We start from the raw sequence: 16208 nt of genomic DNA, 5'->3' as shown, positions 1-16208 counted from the left end.
TCTTTTTTTCCCTGCATTTCTCAGACACTGTTTCCCTTGTGAATTCATTTTTTGGCAGGTGCTGGTTTCACATGCAGCATTCCGGTTGAGCAATGTCTCAGTTAATTCTGTAAAAGGTGGAAAATGTTGACTCATAACAGATTTGTAAGCACTGAATATACCGTATTTTAATACACTTTCCTAAAGTAAATCCCAAGAAATACAGGAGAGGAGAGTCAAGACACTGGAAGAACGCTGTAGCTTGTTAGACACGCTTGTCGCTTTTAGATCTCAAACTTTTGTCCACAGGGAAGGTCTGACGCTCAAGTAGACATTTCTTGTTTTGCTTCGCATCCAAATTTCAACTTTTTTGAAGCAGAAAAAAAAATCCAGGCATAAGACAGCTTCTATGAAATGAAAATTACTTCACTTTACTTTAGCGGTGAATTGGATACTTTTGAGCTTTTCACCTTTCACAATAAAAGGAAACCTGTTCAGTTATACAGCATGAGTAACGTAACGAGCGTCATGCTGCTGTGAAATATTTCAGAATTGTTTTGCAGTACTTGTATCGCTTGACACAATGGCTGATGTCAGCACAGTAATCATGTTCTTTGACTGGTGTTTTTTGACAAGTGGTCTGCTTTAACGATTAGAAGACCTACTATATTAACCAGATCTCATGACTAATGTCACATCAGCTTGCATTTTAGCTAGAGAAGCTTTTGAGGGGTAATGATTCAGCTGCGCCCTGGAAAAGACATCATGCTGCAACGCTGTCAGCATTATACGATGATTACGATATGACAGGTCGGCCCAGTGTACCAGTGGTTAGCACGCCGACCTCACAGTGCAGAGGTACCGGGTTCGATTCCAGCTCTGGCCTACCTGTGTGGAGTTTGCATGTTCACACAGATGTTAGAAGGAGTAGAATACAAAAATCAACCGAACTGTGGCATTACACAAATAAATAGATCGGTTCCCACTCAGTGACGGTGTGAATGTGGATGTGTATGGTTCTTTGCCTCTATGTGTGCCCTGTTACTGACTGGCGACCACGGTTACTCCGCCTTTCGCCCGAAGTCAGCTCGGATAGGATCCACCAACTCCCGCGACCCTCTTCAAGAGCAGCGGTGTTGAAAATGAGATGAGATATAACATTACTATATTACTTCACATTGCATTGTCGTTCATGAAAGTGCCTTAATCTCCATGTGAGAGGGTATGCTACAGGCTCTTTGTTGGGAGGCGTCATCTCATAATGTTGCATAGCTTGAGTTTGACTCAGCAAAGGCAGTGATATTGAGCTCTGACATCATCCTGCTGTGTATCTGTGACATAGGAATAAGCTGAATGAGCTGAGCTATCTTTATGACAGTGTTTTTAAAATATCTTTGAATCCAAGTCTGTCATTAGAATACAATCTCGCACTCTAATATGCAACCACACACACACACACACACACACACACACACACACACACACACACACACACACACACACACACACACACACACATCAATATAACAAAATGACAACTAGAGTGACAATAGTGTCTAAAAAAAATCCTACACAGCCAGCCTCACCTGGATAATGACCTGATGCAAATCATTTTTTAATTATCAAATTGTTCCATTTTAATATTCATGGGTGAATTGCGTGTCAGCAACTCCAAGAAAAAAAGAGATTGGGAAGGAAAGCCCACAGGTTAAACAGTTGTGTATCAAAATGAAGTTCTCATTCAATCCCTTCTTCAACCAGAACTTCTTTAAAATGTAGATTATGCTTTTATGTATCAGATGATATACACTGCTGAATCATTTTCACACAAATGTTGCATAGCCCAGGGATGACGTCATACCTAGATTGCTCAGGATGATATCATTTGAGTGGATGATGTCATCCCATTGCCCAGAGAGCTGCCGCTCAAGGGTGTTTCCCTTCTTACTGCTTTTTCCTGCTCTTCTATGGTCATTGAATATCACATTCCAAGCAGCTATTACTGTGTGTGTGTGTGTGTGTGTGTGTGTGTGTGTGTGTGTGTGTTCAACCACTTAAATTCGATAGAATGAGTAAATATAAATACAGCAAGGTTTTAAGAAGTAGAAGCACTTTACTTTGTCAACACAGAAGTACATGATCTTTTTAAGTCAAGAGTCAAATTCTTTCCAATTCTGTATTTGCCTAAAATGTGCAAAATAAACCAACTATACAGTGAAGTGCTTTTAATCCCATGGACGTTTGCCCGCTCCCTAAATTCATCAAAGTAACCAGCTGCTTGAGTGAAAAATAATTCCATCCAGATGTGGATAATAAGCCACACTGAAGTTAACTTTGCTTTCCAAATGTCTCCTCAATAATACGCTGTCTGGAAGGAAGGAATGTCCATGTTACTAATAATAGTATATATCATTCACTGTTGAGGAATAAAAGTAAGAATTTGAAGAATTTTTCCACGTGATTTTTTTTTTCAGAACAGACCCTAGTGCGCAACAGAAGGACAACATTCAAGTCACTGAAAGAGTATTGTCAGAGGCTGTAAACCTGCGTAGGTTCAAGCATGTTTTCAGATTATCCACGTCAAGTCACTGCAGCAATTGAATTGTGTACAAAATAATTTTATGATCCCACATACATTCATAGCTTCAGTTTAAGATATGGATCAGACCTTTACATTTTCAAATCAGCAAGTCCACTCTGTGTAGCCCTCGAGCATCCATCCAAACATTCCAACCATTTTCTTATCCTCACAAAGGTTGCGGGTGTGCTGGAGCCCATCCCAGATGTCTTTGGGCAGTAGGTGGGGTACACCCTGTACTGGTTGCCAGCCAATCACAGCCAATCACACATAGAGGAACAACCCTTTGCGCTCACAGTCACATCTAGGGGCAGTTTAGAGTACTCCATTATCCTGCGATGCATGTTTTTGGAATGTGGGAGGAAAACCCACGCACGGGGAGAACATGCAAAGTCCACACAGGAAGGCCGGAGCTGGAATCAAAGCCTCCACCTCTGCACTATGAGGAGGACGTGCTCACCAGTCACCCGGAGTGCCGCCGCCCACAAGCATTGTACTTCTATTTTTCAGAATGCCTCAAAGTCAAAAATGCAACTTTTAACAATCACATTCAAACTTTATGATGAAGAAAGGATGTGTCACTGTGCTGTGCGAAAGGGAAGAGCTTCATTCATGCAAATCTACCGCTCTGAGCAGCATCATTATGGGGGTACATTAATTTCACAATCAAATGATGGCAAAAGAGATTATTTTAATGGTTGTCTTTAGCTCGGTGTCAGTCCCATCCTGTTGCTAGATGCTCTAGTGTTGCTTCAGAAAATCTAATCTAATTTTGCACTCAGTAAGGGGAATTATTTATCGTGTATTGTCATTTATTTGCTTTGATTGGCTATTTTTGTCCTCGTCAAAACACAGTCATTGGACTTGCTCACTCAGTTGTGACTAAATTTGATTTCTGTAGACACACATAAATGTTTGATCAGTAACATTTTATTTTGCTGTGTTAAAAAGGCAAAACCAACGGGATTTTATTATCATGTAGTATTTTAAGTGGCAACCCTTCTGGTGATCAATGTGAATATGGTTTTAAAGAGTTGTGGAAGTAAAAAGTGCATCTATTTCTTGATGAGGTTTGTCTAACCTGCAATACACTCAAAACATGCACTGAATATACTCCTTTTTTTGCATGATTTCATCCCTCACAGTACTGTATACCATGGTCATGACGTCATATATACCGTATTCACCACTACTTCAATTGAATAGTTAAGTAAACTTATTGCAAATTTACCCCGTGTTGGGCGAATAAAGATTATTTTATTGTCGCCATTGTAATCGAATCATCCATTTTCAATAGAGATTGTGCTCATTAGGGTCATAGGTGAGTTATAGCCTCTCCAAGCTTACTTTGGCCAAGATACTGTGCTCTGTGAACCATGGATTGGTACCCAGCCAATTGTACTGCAGCTGTACTGGAGAGAAAGAACCTGACACACACTGACTCAGAAAGAAAATTTCTTCAATGAACCTAAAGTGCATGCGTGATTTTGGAGTGCGGGCTTGGGGAGAATTTATTTCCAACCTCCGCAGTTGATAACTGCATGCATAATGTGAACAAGAAATACATAAATGGAGAGAGGAAAAGTCAACTGAGGTTGGGATATTGATTGATAGACTGATTGAAATCTTAGGGACAGTAGTGACACGGAGGAACATAAGTATTCATGACAACGATACAACAGAGAACAAGACCTTACTCATCCATGCCCTTATATAAGAAAATTGTTTGACGATGTCACCTACAATCATGATTCCTGGCAAATGGGTTTTGTCTTGTGGCATCTTAAAAACTGCATGTTGTTACTATGTTTTTATTAAATTTTTGTTGTTGTTAGCGTGTTCATGACATTAGTAAAGCAATGGGAATAAGCTGTGTGGGAGCATTTCCAGAGATTTTTTTTCCTCTGTAGAGCAATATACAGTACAAGATATTGAAAGAGGGGAACTATTTTGTATGCAAATATTTTTTTTTTGTTTTTGTGCCAAGCTTTCAAAATGGGTATTGTACATAACTGACTGTAAAACCATTTTTGCTTTCAGAATCAGTACTTTTTTTGCTTTTAGTTTTTATTCATCTTTTTTGTTTTCGAACACCAATATCTGTAGCCTACTTAACTAGAGTGTGAGAACAGTATTTTTTGTCACCTCTGGCAACCTAGCTGTGGAAACATCATACATATAGTAAACATGTGAGTAGGTTATGCAGCTGTAAAACACAACAAATACATAATTAAAAAAAAATCATACCTAGAAATCGAACGTCTGAAGCAGACTTGAGACGTTTCCCGTTAAAATTGCGAATTTCCGAGGTTACGTTAATGTCTCTCCGTGGGATCCACCCATATTGTGTGACGTCACTATACCGCTTCCCTTCAGCTGGACTGCTTCACTCAGCTCTGTTACCAATCGAGACGAGGGCGCGAGTGGAGTAATAGTAACAGCTTAGCAACCGTCAACACTAAACTCCAGTAGTTTTTAACGCTTTTAGTGAGGACTTAAAACTTGAGGCGAACTAACCGAACAAGACCAGGAGAGCAACCTGCTGATGTAAGAACAAATTGTTGTTGCTGCGACTTTGTTTTGTTGCGCTCTTTATTGTCACACGGTGGTTGAAATTCCTTTCCTCTGCTCTCTGTCCCACTGACACTTTATTTTTGGCTTCTACTTTTTGTGAATTTTCATTGATCTTTTTTTGTTATGACTTTACTAATGTGAGAGATAAAGAGTAAGCATGTGATTTGTAGTCTTCATAAATCTAACAATGACTGATCAGTTCTTGTAATACAACTACTACTACTACAAAATGCACTTTCTTGATAGATGTTACGTTCTTGGCCCGCCTTGGGAGTTAATTGCTGTTCTCATTTAATTGAACATTTTTTGTTGGACATATTTTGTTGGTGATGGTCATAATCATCATGAAGAGGGGTACTGATAATGACAATACATGTAGAGAAACCATTCCCCTGTTTGCACCAAGCAGCATTTTCCCACTGGCAGGGCAGGGTGAGTCAGACCATGGGTAGTTGGCAAAAAGCCTTCAGGACAGGAACCATGATCTGACTTTACATGTGGAAAATACACAAGGCACAAATGGCTCACTTGTGCCTAATGTAATAACGTAGTTTCCAAAGAAGATTAAATTCAAAGAAGATGTGTACGGTTAAAAAATAGACGGACTGATGGTGTAGCAGGTCCTTTTAGTGCTGCAGCTGCATTTGAATGCAGTAGTGAAAGTTTGTCTGTCTCTTTATGCGCCCTTTGACTGACTGTCGACTAATCCAGAGTGGATTCCACCAACCCTGAAAGGGACAAGTGGTATCGAAAATGGATGAGTGGGTGCAGAACGCAAAAATGCAACAATATTGGCATGAGACAATATTGCTTATCTTTTGTTGTCTTTGTGGTGATATATAATGCTGTCAAAAGTAGATGTTTGAGAGCTTAGTTTTTTTCTACTGTGTTGTCGATGACTGTAGTAATAGCTACCATTACATATGCACATTAAAATGTGAGTATTGCATTACCAAAATTTGAATCAGATTGCACTTTTTAGCAATTAGCTACTCAGCCACAGTAGTCTTCTCAAACCAAGTCACTTCACCACGTCTCTTAGAAAAGTAATTGCAGAAATTGGCGCCGCATGACTCTTCATAACATTCTTTTTGGGACATCTGGAGAATGTGAAATTCCCCAAAGGAAACTTGTGTTGATCATAACTGATCCCATTGTGTTATGGTAATTTGTACTGAAATGGCTGCCACTTCTGTTACCAAAGCAGCCTCTGTTGTGTGTCTTCAACTTGAACACATTCACAAATACTCACATGCACTGACCACACTTCACATGTTTTTGGGGGATGTTTTCCATTTTGGCTCAAGTCGAGCGTTTATCCGAATTGATCAACATGTGTGCTTACCAGTTGGTGTGAAGTCATATGCCCTCCTGCTCTTTTTCCTGCGCAATTAAAGCAAATAGTTTTGAATTGACATTGGATTTCCTCCAAAATGTTCTTATCCAATTGTTGTTATTTTCTCAAAGCGATCCATGTTCATAGTGATGACCTTTGAGGTGAAAACTGTGTTTTTGTTTCTTTGTTTCTTTTTACAACAGAAATGAAAGAATCTCAAATCCCTTTTTCTTGTTCATGCAGTAAAAGCGAGAAAAAGTCCAGCAAAGCCATGTCCACACTTTGAATACAGCAATGTAAGTAGCGACACGTAGTCATCACCATCAGTGAGAGTTTTACTGTGGAAATGAACTCATTCGGTGTGAAAGCATGACTGTGCGAACTGCCTACAGAGGGTGGCTTTAAAACGGCATCTGACATCATGAGTGGGACAAGGGAGAAGGGTGGAAATTAGTACCTGATAACATCGGTCTGTGAAAACAAGACTAAAGCAATTGACTGTACACAACCTGATAAGTATATGGAACAATAAAGCAGGAATTATAAACTTAATTTGTGCATTAATGTCAGGTTTAGTAATTATAAACTTCTTCATTATGCGAAAACGAAAAGGCAATATAAATATTTGAATGGTTGTTTTGATCAATTAATGATCCCCTTCCGATTAGGTTTTCTCTGGTCAAAATGCAAACCTTAGAGTAGGACTGGTCTATTATATGATTGCGATAAATTTCTGGTCCATCACAGGATCAGCTGTGAGCTTATTTACTTGATCAAACATGGCTCAAATGTGCATGACAACAAGCAGTTCGAGTCAACGTTTTCATGCTCTACCTATTTTTGTGGTGTGGAAAAAAAAATGTTTCAGTGTCTCTCAGTATTTGTTTTATTTGTAAGACACAGAATTGTAATATTTGTTTTCTAACGTCCGCCGTCACACCACTGATCCAACACGGTGTCTGCTCTTAATCTAATTATAAACTAATAATGTAAATTTCCCCAGTGTGGGACAAATAAAGGATATCTTAATCTTAATCGCTTTTACAATGAGAGCCTCTCCTTTGGAGCCTCTCGTAAGGAAGCAAACGCTCTCCTGTGCCAGTCAGAGTTAGACATTGCATTGTATTATGCTTGTAAAAAAATTTAAAAATGGGGCTCATAATCAAGATTGGACATCATGACAATATATCATCATTAAGCCTGTCACAATAATTATTACATCAATTTATGGCTCAAAGAGTGAAAACGGACGCAATAGTTTTTTTCTGACATGAAAATGGTCATTCACACAGAATTTTGTTTAAATATGTCATCGGCATTCTCTCCTGCCAGTAATCTTTGTTTCTTTTTACAACAGAAATGAAAGAATCTCAAATCCCTTTTTCTTGTTCATGCAGTAAAAGCGAGAAAAAGTCCAGCAAAGCCATGTCCACACTTTGAATACAGCAATGTAAGTAGCGACACGTAGTCATCACCATCAGTGAGAGTTTTACTGTGGAAATGAACTCATTCGGTGTGAAAGCATGACTGTGCGAACTGCCTACAGAGGGTGGCTTTAAAACGGCATCTGACATCATGAGTGGGACAAGGGAGAAGGGTGGAAATTAGTACCTGATAACATCGGTCTGTGAAAACAAGACTAAAGCAATTGACTGTACACAACCTGATAAGTATATGGAACAATAAAGCAGGAATTATAAACTTAATTTGTGCATTAATGTCAGGTTTAGTAATTATAAACTTCTTCATTATGCGAAAACGAAAAGGCAATATAAATATTTGAATGGTTGTTTTGATCAATTAATGATCCCCTTCCGATTAGGTTTTCTCTGGTCAAAATGCAAACCTTAGAGTAGGACTGGTCTATTATATGATTGCGATAAATTTCTGGTCCATCACAGGATCAGCTGTGAGCTTATTTACTTGATCAAACATGGCTCAAATGTGCATGACAACAAGCAGTTCGAGTCAACGTTTTCATGCTCTACCTATTTTTGTGGTGTGGAAAAAAAAATGTTTCAGTGTCTCTCAGTATTTGTTTTATTTGTAAGACACAGAATTGTAATATTTGTTTTCTAACGTCCGCCGTCACACCACTGATCCAACACGGTGTCTGCTCTTAATCTAATTATAAACTAATAATGTAAATTTCCCCAGTGTGGGACAAATAAAGGATATCTTAATCTTAATCGCTTTTACAATGAGAGCCTCTCCTTTGGAGCCTCTCGTAAGGAAGCAAACGCTCTCCTGTGCCAGTCAGAGTTAGACATTGCATTGTATTATGCTTGTAAAAAAATTTAAAAATGGGGCTCATAATCAAGATTGGACATCATGACAATATATCATCATTAAGCCTGTCACAATAATTATTACATCAATTTATGGCTCAAAGAGTGAAAACGGACGCAATAGTTTTTTTCTGACATGAAAATGGTCATTCACACAGAATTTTGTTTAAATATGTCATCGGCATTCTCTCCTGCCAGTAATCTTGCTCGCCGCTCAGCTAGCGCAAACAGGCATACGCACTAGTGATGGAACGGCTTTTGAAACCTATTTAAAATTCCGGTTTGCATGTGTCCCATCGGTTCATAGAATATATCTGTAGAGTTAAATATGGCTGGCCTCTTGATCATGTACTTTATGCTTCACGCCTGCTAAATTAATAAACTCGGCGACCGCAAAACGAAGCATTTCTTTTTTCCTCACATATCTGTTCTCTGTCTCTCCACAGGGCTCAATCAGCGATGTTGTCTGTCCTCATCCTTGTTTTGCTGATACTCACTGGTGAGTTTTACCTCTGACTGTGAGCTCTTAAATGTGTAGGATACAATGTTGCTATCAATATTTTAATCTCGCCTCATATTCCAAATGAGTATATAGATGAAAACAACCCAGTAAAGTTAATCGTTTTGGACATGAAATATCTGTTCTCTATATTGTATTGAAGTGAATATGGGCTGAAAATGATTTGCAAATCATTGTATTCTATTTTTCTTTGTTTTCATTGAAATTTGGTTTTGTAGATTAAATACAATCCCTCAAAACATCACCCCCAATTTGTAAAAGAAGGTTTTGCTGCTCATTCAAAAATGACACAAAAAGTAATTGAAGTCAAGAGTAAAAACCTAAAGCAAAAGAAACTTTGGAACATTCACTTTTATCTTTAAAAGTGACCTTTCAGTTCAACTGGTATGTGATGAGGTAATACTGGGCATGTTGTGTGAAGTCCCGCAATAATCTTAAACACTCATTCCATTTATGACACACTTGATGTATTGTGAGAGAAGACACGGTTTTGCTTCAGTGGGGCGGGAGAAAGAATAACATAAAGTGAGTCAGTTGCACTCTTCCATTTTGGAGACAAATGAGATGACTTTAACCTGAGCAGAATCATTTGTCAGGTACACCCCAATGCTATACATGCCCCCTGTCACATGTTATGTCGTAGTAATGACACTTTTTGCACTTCATAAAAGACTCGGATTGAACAAACGCTGTCACTGTGAACGGACAGGAGAACCACTGTTAACCCCTCTGCCTCTCCCGTCACTAGGAACTCTGTGCTTGAAGCCTGAGGAAAGAGCAGGACTCCTTTCAGGTGTGCTGGACTTGCCGTGGCAGGACCAAGTGTGCTATGACTCAACTTCAGCGCAGGAGGGGGAGGGGAGCAGCACGCCGACACCTGAGAGAATCCGTTCTGGATCAATGCTCTCACAACACCCTTACTGCTACTTAAGGAGCATTTCAACTGGATCAAGTCTTAACAAAGCCTCTGGCGGTAAAATACCTTGTGATAATTATTCATATTTGTACAAATGTAATTCCACACATTTCTGTATCATTCTGCTACATTTTGTAGGATGTTAAATCATTTTTCTTTAGCTGTCCGTACATCCTTTATTTTATGAATGTTGCTAATTGTTTCGTAGTTACAGTATAGAAGGATTATGCAAAATTATGCAGAAAAATTCCACACAGAAACTCCATCAAATTTTTTGTATTCCTGAGGTACTATGTTTGTCCTGAATATCAATCCAAAACCGCAAAAAAATATACATATATAACATATATAATATAACAAAGCCACGTCTTCCATCTAGTGGTGAATGGTGATATTACAACTTAAAATTACATTTGATGCATATTTTCAGTTTGGCAACGAAAAATTTGCATATTTGCAGTTTTTTTTTCAATACTCAGAAATATTTTCGGTTGTCCCAGTTTCTCCGGGAATGTTTTCTCCATTTACCCCCTTTTTTCATGGAAAACATACAGCGAATGTTTAGCTGCATTTTGTGGAGAATTAAGGGGATCAGAAAAAAATAAAATTTAAGGGGCCACTCAGAGTGCGGTTAGGCCACCCACCACTCAGCCATCCCTGACACACATTTTTTTCAAGCAACGAAACAAAACCACAACCCAAGTTATGAATACATTTTAATTGATATCCACGTTGTGCCCAGTTTATTTAGTTTTTTGAGTTGAATTTAAAAACCACAGAGAGCCATTCTTTTCGTTGCACAGATAATGGTCTTGGTTGTGTGAGGTCTAAAGACGAAACATTGAGATTTTGCTGTATGGACAGTATCCCTTTCGGAAAGATAAAAGGTGTTTTCTCATTTTTTTTTTAGAGTGTGCTGCATGTTGACTGACTCAGTTAAGGGCAAACAGCAATCACTGAATGAAGGAACATAGCCATGACTGTTAAGTAAAAAGAAGCTTTTGATAGACCAATCCAAAGGGGTGATGATGCAACTCCTGCTCATCATCCACTTCACGGCTGAGCCTGCTACCCATGCATCGCTTGTCCCCGGAAAGATCACTCCCACGGGCTCATTACACTTTATTGGCTTTTTATCTGGCATTCCCTGCAGCATGTGGTTGAGGTGGCTGACCGCGACTCTCTTGTGCTGTGATCCAATACATCGCTATGATGAGATCAAGCCTTTACCTTTATTGTATGAGACAGAAAACTATGTGTCTTTAACCGCTTCAATTTGGGGAAATGATGAAGAAATACTGTCATAATTGTTTACCTATATGATTGTCGGCATTATCTTCATAAAATATGCATATTAATAATGGGATATTACCAGTGCGGTGGTACAGATGATGATGCGTGAGGCTGACAATGTAGGGTAGACGACGGGTTTGCTGTGAAACGCACATCAATCTGCTTATCACCTTTCATCTTCTGACAGTGAAGGTAACATGTCAGCACATGTCAGGCCTTGGTTATCTTGAGCACCCAAGACAATTTTCTACTGGAGACACATTTCTTGTGTTTCTCCATGATTGGCAGACAGAGATGATTTTAATACTGACATGGCTGTCAATGAAATTGGTTTCACAACTCGGTTCATGTGTAAACTGGCTAACATCCTAGTATATGCACAAATTGTATCCATGTATGAAAATGACAATTTACTCACATTTGATGTGAAAAAAATATAAAAATAATTATAACAATCATTGATGATTCTATTCATCTCTCTAAACAAACTGGTTTGAAATAATGACCGATAATAATATTTTTGCAATATTTTCTGTGTGTTCACCACATCTGTATCTAATTATTACAGTCTCTTTCTTTTTTTATTTTTATTTTATTTTTTTTAATAATCTAGTCTACAAAATTTTTTCCACATGTTGCTCCAGGATCACGAATACAGCTGAATGTGTTCACAAGCCTCACTTATACTTGTGTTAAGAAGAAGCGTGTTTTGTTTTGTTTTGTTTGTTTCTGTTCCACGCCGGCGTCCTTTTTTAATATAAATTATCTACAAATGTAACAATTTGATATGAGAAATACATAGAGAACAATGGGGAGTTTTGCACTTCTTCCTCCTCCCTAGAAACACGTGAACTGAGTTGAACTCTGACAAGTATTGATGATTTGTCTTTTTCTTGCAATTTTTATTGTATCTTGTAAAGTGTTTATATGCGCAATAAAATAAATCAATGATAATATACAGACACGTTCATTAAATGATCAAAAATTGGCAGTAAATGTGTATCAAAATATTGATTCTTCGTGACCTCATTCAAATAGCCCTCAATTTTGGAATTTCCAAATGACCGAGGTTCTGAAAGTCCTAAATAGGAAGTAGCGCTTAATTGTTGCTGCTTTGTAAGTTTCAGTCTCATGAGAATGTATTGTCAATGTCTTGACAGGCACCTGTTTGAACATCCTGTGCAGGATTGACGAAAACTGGGAAACTTTGACGTGTGATTTGGGGGTTCCCAGACTTCCTTCAGCCAGGCTGAACTCTGCTGTTGTGGCAGTTAGCCTACAGCGCTTGATGTGAGTGCTCTTGTTTTATTCCTTTTTTTGGTTGTTTTTTTTTAATAAATCCAATTTATATCTGATTCTTTTTTTCTTTTTGTCTCTGTTCTGTAGTTACATTATTTATTGGTAGGCCTTTCACAATAAAATGTTTCCAGACAATATATTTACCCACAACTATCACAATAAATGGTAATATTGTTTGTTTGTTGCTGTTTAAAATGCCATTGATAGACTGATGACATTAGAGCAAAAATAATGAAAGTACACCCTTTTAATGTGCAATTATATTTCATTTCTCAAGGATAGGGAAAGCTTGAATTTAAATGAGGAAAAATAAAATAGCTTGGATAAACAAATAAAAATGTAATCCAATAACAAAGATTCATGGACTGTTAATTTTTAACGACATTCAACAATTATAAACACACCACATACAATACTATCTAAAGTAAAACGATGTGTCTCTTAGTTCCTTCCTTTCACCCTATCTTTCTGAACAAAATATCACTTCTGTTAGGAAGATTAATGCAGGAATGTGCAGTTTTTTTACTCTCTATATATTTAATATTAATGGTTTAAAGATTAAATTACTCTCAGACTCATTTACTTAGCAGTGACCTTTACACAAGGCACATACATACAGTACATGTGCACACACATTTTTAAATATAAACACAGGACCTCAATTTAGTGCGAATGGGTCATTTTCATGTGAAGATGCTTTCAAGGACCAATATTTTAAAAAATGATTCAATATTCACTCACCATAGCTACACTTCAAAGAGCCAGGTATTAATCACTGTGATGACAGTAACGACACAGTGCATTGCCATAGCGTTTGCTATCATCCATCCATTTTCTGAACGACTTATCCTCATTAGAGTCATCAACGTACAATACATTTGTTGTTAATTGTAGTCTGTGCATTATTGGGCATCATAATCTGGCGATGAAACTTTCACTTTGTGTCGCAGAAAGCCTCAAATACAGTTGCACTGAAGTGTGAGGAATCTGAGCATGTAACCAGGTTTCCGTGTTTAAGAAAATGCAACAGTCCCAAATTAGTTGTTCTTCCAGATTGCCCGTTTTGTGTGTTATGGCTCTGGCGTTGGGGGCAGAGAGGCTCGGCAGCGGAGTTTGAGTGCTCAGCATTGAGCTTAGGCCAACCCGGAGCCCTTCTCGGTTGTCCTGCTTTTATTTACGTTGCCTCGCTCGACGACGGCACCTGCAAGACCCGAAAACAATCCACACACGGCCTGCTAATCGCGCTCTCGTTCGGGATGTTGAAAGTGCAGTGAAAAATCACTAGAATTCGTCAATTTATACTGGAATCCAATGTCAATTATTGTATCCAGCAGCTGAAGTAAAAGTAGAGTTAAAACAGAAAAGGCACAGCTCGGTCATCATCATACTCCGGCATCCAAGCGGTCCGGTGGCTGCCTGAAGACGCTGCTTCGACACGGGGCCTCGACCGTCGGGCTGGATGACCGCAGAGGCAGCTTTGGCTGCGGCTCTCATTCAAGTGAATGGAAGCCAACAGCGTTGTGTGCACTCGTGAAATTTTTTAGCTTAAATATTCACAAGAAATATGTTTTTTGCAGTTCAGGAGACTTCGGCTGGTTGTACATGGACAGCCTGTAATTCTTTTCAGTCACCACATTGTGAAACTTGGGCGCTTACATCCCTTTGATCTGCTAATGTGAAGTCACTTTAGTATACTCAGGCCCCTGGCTTTTTCTATGGATGGTTACAAAGAACACATTTAAAACTCCTCTGAGTTATTTGAATGTTGATCCTGGTGTGGTTTGGCTCAGTTGCTAGAGCCTCCCGAAGGTGGCAGGTTGAATCCTCAGACTGCGTGCCTGTGACCATGTTAAAGTATGCGTCAGCTGTTAGGCCATTTACCCTTATTGCCTTCCTGTTATCACAGTCATATATGACCTTTCCCTTCAATATCCATCCATCCTTACAAGGGTGACTGGGCGTGCTGGAGCCGATCCCAACTCTCTTCGAGTAGGCAAGGGGACACCCTGAACTGGTTGCCAACCAATCGAGCCAATCGAAGGGCACACATAGATCAAGCATTCGCGCTCATACTCACATCCAGGGACAATTTAGAATGTTCCATTAACCTGCCATGCATGTTTTTGGAATGTGGGACGAAACCGGAGTACCCGAAGAAAACCCAGCAGGCATGGGGAGAACATGCAAACTCCACACAGGAAGGCCGTAGCCGGAATCGAGCCCTGCACCTCTGCACTGTGAGGCAGACGCGCTAACCAGCCAACTACCGGGCCGTTCTTCCCTTCAACATATTCTATAATTTTCCAATTTTATTTTAATTCATTGCAAATACATAGTTTGACGTTCAGTAGCATGAGAAATTCAAATGTAAAAAAAGTATAATCATAACAATAATAGTAAATTATATTTTCGATAAATATTTCAAAAAATAATGTGTTGTAAACAATTTTAAAACAATATGAAAAGCATTCAAAAGTTAAAGCAAACAACTGGAGAGGGTAAAAACACAAATTGGTCCAAATTTACCTGAAATGTAGGTGTGCTAAGACGTGATTTACTGTCATTTAAACAAAAAATTTCATTTCAAAAGACTTCATTTCTTTCATTCATTTATGTGACTTAATTGATAAAATACTCAACAAAGTATATTGCCATTTGTCTCCATTTCCAGGTTCCACAAAAATTACCCATCAGTCGACGACACGAGTATGGAATCTTATGAATCTGTTGTCTGTGAAACAAAGGATTCCTCCAGGTGCTCAATTTCCATTGGCACTACAAGTTTTGTTTCCATTGTATCTGTCAACATATCCGGCTGTGAAGCTCGACCGATTCTGCTCAGCGTACCAGCTCGACCTGGTAAGAAAATAACCTCTTCTTTTAAACATGTTTTTCTGTGTTTATTTACATTGCAAGTCTTTTGAAAAATTCACTCCAAACCAAGTTAACATCAATCCCCTGCTATCGATTGATTTTTAAAGTATCAGAGATGAAAGTCCTCCGGATTTTCCCGGAATTCCGGGTTTTTCAAATTTTTATGAAAATTTCTCCGGAGAATTGAGGAAAATTTGCATAATCCGGATATTTGTTGACAACATTGAACGAAGACGCGTTTGAGTTCGTTGTATTGCTTTCACGAGCGTAGCCATATTGAGGTACTAACACTAGTAACAGTAAAGAGATTTTTGTTTGTGTAATAACGACAGAAGACATGATGGCGTTTGACTAATGGTTTAGTAGAACGAATGGCAACTCGCAACAACAGTAGCAAGCGTCATTTTGCCTCTTGGGTTATACCATCTCAACTAGAACGTGGGGGATAGTCCCCAAACAATTTTCGTCTCTTTATAAACACACCTGCTAAACCCCAGTGGAACGAATAAAAGACGCCGTCAACAAGACAGTTGTCGTAAAATATATATTTG

At 38.7% G+C, this 16208-nt stretch overlaps 1 protein-coding gene across 6 annotated transcripts in view; it reads left to right on the top strand.

Annotated features, from left to right (window-relative positions):
* The window catches only part of LOC109519035 (leptin receptor-like), a 43891-nt gene that overhangs the window by 5429 nt on the left and 22254 nt on the right, over positions 1–16208 (top strand). Inside the window, exons 1-6 of one of the 6 annotated variants that reach the window (XM_019875296.1) lie at positions 4940–5104; positions 7865–7917; positions 9202–9254; positions 10024–10248; positions 12645–12774; positions 15455–15642. In XM_019875296.1, the coding sequence (XP_019730855.1) occupies positions 7916–7917; positions 9202–9254; positions 10024–10248; positions 12645–12774; positions 15455–15642 (598 nt within the window). In that variant the 5' untranslated portion in view covers positions 4940–5104; positions 7865–7915. Of the gene's footprint in view, positions 1–4939; positions 5105–6670; positions 6764–7864; positions 7918–9201; positions 9255–10023; positions 10249–12644; positions 12775–15454; positions 15643–16208 lie in introns of those variants that run through there. The other 5 variants (XM_019875294.1, XM_019875297.1, XM_019875298.1 and 2 more) reach the window with 5 other exon arrangements.

Source organism: Hippocampus comes, unplaced genomic scaffold (assembly GCF_001891065.2).
Source record: "Hippocampus comes isolate QL1 unplaced genomic scaffold, H_comes_QL1_v1.1 scaffold132, whole genome shotgun sequence".
NCBI lineage: Eukaryota > Metazoa > Chordata > Actinopteri > Syngnathiformes > Syngnathidae > Hippocampus > Hippocampus comes.
This window is presented reverse-complemented; position numbering and strand designations above follow the sequence as displayed.